This window comes from Gymnogyps californianus, chromosome 2 (genome assembly GCF_018139145.2).
Source record: "Gymnogyps californianus isolate 813 chromosome 2, ASM1813914v2, whole genome shotgun sequence".
Classification (NCBI taxonomy): domain Eukaryota; kingdom Metazoa; phylum Chordata; class Aves; order Accipitriformes; family Cathartidae; genus Gymnogyps; species Gymnogyps californianus.
The window spans coordinates 140820268-140826267 of record NC_059472.1 but is presented as its reverse complement, the minus strand read 5'-3'; the positions used below and the strand labels follow the sequence as shown (position 1 = coordinate 140826267).

Sequence of the window (6000 nt, the reverse complement as noted above, 5' to 3'; positions counted from 1 at the left end):
TTGAGCAGAGGACGCAGCCTGCTCCCGGCTCCCCTGGCCGCTTCCCCGCCGCGATCCGAGCGGGGCGGGAGGTTCCGCAGGCCCTGGACAGCTCCTGCTTTGAAAGCCCTCGGAGCGCCCTCCCGGCCGCTGCCAGCCGGCCGCCCGGCGAGGCTCCCGGCCGCGCAGCCCAGAAAAGCGGGCGAGGGGCGGGGGACGTCTGGGAAAAAAAAAAAAAAAAGGAAAGAAAAGAAAAGAAAAAAAATCAGACGACGAGTCAGATTTTCCTTCCGAAAGCCTCAAAGTGTCCACGTCCTCAAAGCATGGAACCAATTTAACGTCGCCGCCTCCCTCGCTCCCCCCTCCGCCCCCTCCCCCGCCGACCCCGCGCCCCCCTCCGCCCCGCGGCCGCCGCTGCCAAGGCTGCCGCGGCGGGCCGGAGACACGGGGCACGTGACGGCCTGGGAGCCGCGCGGGCCCCGCGGCCGCCGCGCGCCCATTGGCTGCGCCGCCGCCGGTGACTCGCAGCCCCGGGACCCTCCTGCGGTATAAATAGGGCGGACCGGGGCTTGATTAATTTAGCATCCCGGGCAGCAGGTTTCTGCTAAGTTTGGAGTTACTCCTCAAGACTGTATGCCTGCGTCCCATAGGTAATAGCTAACCACCGACCAGGGACTCTGCACCACAAGGAGTCTGCATGTCTTGCAACTAGACATGCTCAGCTTTGTGGATACACGGATTTTGTTGCTGCTTGCAGTAACTTCATACCTAGCAACAGGCCAACGTAAGTGCTTTTAGCTTGTTTGTGGCATGGGTGGTGTCAGGGGGTGGCTGTCCTCCTCTCTGCGCTCTATCCAGACGTCTTCCCCACGGATGGTAGTCTGCGGGGAGCTGCAGCTTCCCAAGCTATAGAGACCATCTCATAAAACTGCCACCTCCGTCCCAGATCAGAATCTAGCGTCTTTTTTTTTTTTTTTGTCGGAAAGGGAAAAGGATGGCAAAAGGCCAACGAGATCCTCCCCTCCCCCCCCCCAAAAAAAAGACGGGCTCGTATACAAAGGAGAATGCAAAGCCCTAATTCAAGAGCAGATGCTTAAAGGCTAGGAGGAGAGTGTTTACGGCGAGCGGAAGAATCCAGGCTGCACCCAGACTGCACTTTTGTGAGACTTCAGGCGCGCTTTCCGAAGCGGGGGAGCCGGGAGGAGTGGGGGAGCGGCGGCTCACCCCGTCCCTCCCAGGCGAGGGCCCGCGGGCGGCGGGCAGCTCGGTGCGGGGCCCGCCGCTCCGCCGCGCACGGCGGCGCCCCCTGGAGGCGGAGCGGGGCCGCTGCGGCGCGCCGTGCTGCTGGGCGTCCTCCGACCCAGCGCCGCGGGGGAAAGCTGTTCGCGGCTCCCCGGGTGGCTCCCCGCACACTGAGCCCGCCCTGCCGGGGGGTCTCTGGAGAGGAAAAGACCGTACGAGGCAGGAGGAGGGAGGCAGGGAAGGAATATTGCTTAGCTCTAGTGCGAAAAGGGAATGGCACTCCCCGAGGGTGCAGCGCGGCTCTCCGCCACTCGCTGGGAAGAGGATTTAGTCTCCCCCCTCGCTGACGGAGAAGCGCGGCTCCCCACACACGCACTGCGGTGGCAGAGAAACGCGCCCCACGCACTTGGCTGGAGGAGAAGCGGAGCCTTCCTCCTGCCTCCCTGCTGGGCAGCATCCTGAAGTCCCCCCTTAGCCCCTCGCCGCCGTTCCTCTGCAGGACTGGCTTTGACCTGGGGTTTGACCGCGTTCCTAGGCGGAGGAGGGAGGGAGCAGCCCTGCGCTGCCCGCTCCTGGCCCGCGGAGCCCCCGGGAAGGTGCCCCCCGCGCCCCGCCCGCCGCCGGCTGCGCCCCGCCTCGCCCCTGCGGGCCGCTGCCAGCAGCGAGGCGGGGGGTGGCGGCGGGGCGGCACGGTGGCCGTGGCCCGGAGGAGGCCCGAGGGCCCGCGGCGGGGCCGTTCTGGCGGGGCGGCCGGGCTGAGGCCTGTCCCGGTGCACCGCGGCCGCCCCCCCGGGGACATTCCCCCCCCCCCCCCCCGGTGACGGGCAGCGGCAGCAGCGCCTTCGCAAAGGCTGAGGAGACGGAGCGGTTCGTGTGGGGATCCCGCCGTACCGACCGCTCCCGCTTTTCCCGAAATAACATAACCTAGTCGCCAGTGTCACCGTCACCTGGGGGCAGTAATGTTTTTAATTTTATGTTGAGTTAGTATAGGCAATCGGTGTTCTGCCGTGGTATTTCAGTGCTTTATAGTGTTAAGCACTTCAGTATTGTTATCTTTTTGCTGGACTGTATGAATCATCTGAATTTAGTGTGATCATATATTGCCAAAGTGACACTTTGTGGAAAAACACCCAACAACCTGTTAGCTAGTAATAATGTCAAATAGCTGGCATTAAAGTGTGATGTGAGACGTTTTTACCATGGTAAGTTTCAGCCAAAATAGATTTTTTTAATTGCTTGACATTCAAAAAACAGATTTTTGAAAATTAGTATCTCCAACTAATTAACAAGAGCGTACTTAGTAGTAAATAACATACAGAGAGACAGTTACTTGCTATTTGGTGTTTAATAGCTTCAAACTGTTCTCTGTTACACGCTAAGACATTTTACAGGAAATTGTGGAAATAGGTATGTTTTGGGATTTTATGGGGTACCTCCCCCCATAAAAAGTGAGATGGGGCCATTTATATTAAAATTTAAGGTTACTCCTACAATTTAGTATCTTCACATGTGTCAGCCTATCTGGGTTTATTCATCTGTTGCATGCACACATATATGAAAATATATATGTTCATTTTTTTCCATGGAGATATGTTTAAGCATGTTTAGAGCAGGCTTATAGAAGATATCTGCCTTTTTACTGTATCAGCCATATTACTTGTTTTAATTTCATTAGCAAGTCTGTTTTGAATTTGAAATACATAGCAATCTCACCTGTGAGTTTTTACAGTTTAAGGTAATCACCTTAAAAGTAAGAAATTATGTTAAGAAAATGTTTCTTGCATTATGAAAATTAACAAAATTGCATTTTGATTTAAAAGCATTGACATGTAAAACTTGTAAAATAACTGAATCCACACTCTAATTATCTCCTTTTTTTCTTTCCCTTCTTTTTCCAGATGTGAGTGAGGTCAGTATAATTAATTTTTCATCTAATATGTAACACGCAACTTCAATTAACAGGCTAGACTTCTTTTTCGTGGCAGTATTATTTACTAACATTAATTCCCAAGATGGTCATGGAAAGATACCGATTAAATCCTGCAGGGACTGCCTGGAAAGGTACCCACCCCAATTTCTCAAGTGGGACGGCCTTTTTAAGAGACTGCCTTCATAGGTGTAAAGACCATGAGGAGAAAGTAACGGAGCAGTGGTGTTTGGACATTATACCTGGCAGTTTGGATTGGAGATGACTCTACTTTAAAGCCAGTCTTACAGTCTAAATTTCATTGCACAGAAGGATTATGAAAGAACTCAGGTGTGACTTTTTATGCCAGTTTTGTAGGCTGTAATAGGTATAAAATTGTCAGTCTTCAACAGAATGTTCTAATGTAGTTACATGTATCTTTGCTAAATAATAAACTCCTAGCCTTCATAGTAATTTAAAACCATAGGGCATACTTAAATATGCTGTACTGAGAAAAATTATAGTTATGTAAGAAGACAAGTCTAAGTTTGTACCTTATTTTAGTTTAAAATACAGGGAGAAATTGTATCTTTTTTTAATTCTCTTCTTTATTTTTTCCAGGCACCTGCAGGGCGGAAGGTAAGCACTTTTCTTTTTCTTGTGTGGAAATGGAGATGATATCAGATATTCTTAGGCAGATCGATATTTTGTTGAATATTGGATGAAAGGAAAACTGACTACGTTCATTATTTCCAGGGTTCCCTGAGAATAGCAGTAACACTGAGATGAGTAGGAAGTAAAAAGCAGGGAACAATGGGTGTAACATCTTAACACCAGGGTAAATTCAAATATTGGATTTAAGCTGCTTTACCCAAGAGCAGAACTAAGCCTACCAAGAACTAAACTGCATCAAAGTAGCATTCTTATTCAACCAGAGTTCCTTCGGAAAGATTTACATGAATTGAACAGTACAGCAATATCCATACAGGTCTAAAAGGCTAAATAGATTCTATTTTATTTCTAAAAGTCACTCCTGTTAAATTAGAGCCAGTTACTCAGTAGAGACTAAAACCAACTTTGCAAGTACTTCTGTGGACTGTGCAGTGATACTTTTAACTGACCTAGTAATGACAGTGACTAATGGATTTCCAGTAACTTACTGTGGAAGAAGAATATGCTGTCTGTCGAAAATAGCTATTGGACCTGTATGTGCAGTCGTCTTTCTCTTTTTCATGTACACTAATTATTTTTAATGTATCTGTTTCCCCGTATCGTCCTGGAAAATCTCCACGGTAACTCATTAAGTTTTATTTTCTTCCAGCAGGGCCCTAGAGGAGAGAAAGGGCCACAGGGAGAAAGGGTAAGGAATTAGATTGACGTTCATTTGTTTGTGATCTTTGAACAACAGTTGTTGGGAGACCAGTAGGAAAAAACTAAGTTTAGGCATTGATGTGAGATTAAATGAATGTACCTGTAGAAGCTTGCATGTACAATTTCATTAAAAAGAAGCCAAGTTACCTATGTACCAAATTCCACCCCGGCAATACCTCACCAACCTAGTTATGGTCGTTGTGCCTGAGCAGATGTGGTTGAGTTCAGACGGCAGCCTAGCACTCCAAGTGATGGTTTGAAAAACTTTCTTCCAGCTGCCCACAGTGGAAATAGTGCATGAAAATGCAGAAGGGAAAGTTGACGCATAAAGATGTAGTCTTTGAACAATATGGTATATGGATAAGCTCTCCACGTCAAACCCGAATAGACAAAGCTAGCTTTGAGGATCGTTCATTATCTGTGCCTCCAAAGATGGCTTGAAAAAGCTCTCTTCTTGGCAGCTAGGCATTTGTCATCTACCTTCTATTAGTCAAAGCAGATATTGTACTGTTAAAGGCTACTGTAAAAGTAACCATAAATAAGGACAAGTTCTGACAGTGGTAGCAGAGGGACAGTATCAAAAATCTGTAGAAGAGCACTGCTTTATTGTCACTGAATTTGCAATTATACCAGCAAATAGTCTAGACTGATTAAAAACTGGCCTTTGACTTACTCTGAATCTATGTTAGTTCGTACCAGTAGGGCTGACGTCTGCCAGTCCTCAGTTGGTCAAATTTTAGGCTCTCACTAACAGAATCTGACAGGCTGTGTGGGTCCACATGGGTCACTTGGGGTTCATGGGTCCAAAATTTGGTCGCTTAAAATGAAACTTCCTAATTTGGAGATTACGCTTTGGTAGCATAGATCCAATATTGCCCCCATAAATCTTCTCAAATATGAAACTACAGTAAATATCTGATACAAGGTGTGGCAAGGCAATGTAAATTCAGGCTGTGCTTGTTTTCTAAAGTTAGCCATTTATTGAAACTGCATATATAGCACTGCTGTAGCGTGTGCTGTAGGTGGCTGGTTGTTAATGAATTTATCACTTCAGAGATTTCTTTAGCCACTTCTAATGTTCACTTTATAATCCTCTTTTTGACTCTAGGGTCCACCAGGTCCACCAGGCAGAGATGGTGAAGATGGTCTACCAGGTCCTCCAGGCCCCCCTGGTCCTCCAGGTCTTGGCGGAGTAAGGCATCAAAACTTTCTATTACTGAAACTGATAATCTGTGCTTTGTGACTAAGATCTGCTGGAAAACACTGATGTTGCATTGGAGAGTAAAGGAAACATTCTCTTGTGATCTGCAAGAAATTGATGGTCCCAGTTCCAATGAAACTCTTCTTGGGATGTACATGTTCCGTGGCAAATTCGGATTCTGTGTTCAACAGGGACTTATGCACAGGAGCAAATCAACCCTCTTAATTAGCATTAAATTTATACAGCCATAATGTGTATGGATTAGGAATCAGCTAAATGAAACCTGTGCTGTTAAGCAGAT

General features: G+C 47.9%; 1 protein-coding gene across 1 annotated transcript in view; it reads left to right on the top strand.

Annotated features, from left to right (window-relative positions):
• The first annotated feature begins 578 nt into the window (after positions 1-578).
• Positions 579-6000, top strand: part of COL1A2 (collagen type I alpha 2 chain) — a 42863-nt gene continuing 37441 nt past the window's right edge. The window contains exons 1-5 of the mRNA XM_050891384.1: positions 579-763; positions 3120-3130; positions 3749-3766; positions 4452-4487; positions 5607-5690. Of these exons, the coding sequence (XP_050747341.1) occupies positions 694-763; positions 3120-3130; positions 3749-3766; positions 4452-4487; positions 5607-5690 (219 nt within the window). The 5' untranslated portion in view covers positions 579-693. The remainder of the gene's footprint in view (positions 764-3119; positions 3131-3748; positions 3767-4451; positions 4488-5606; positions 5691-6000) is intronic.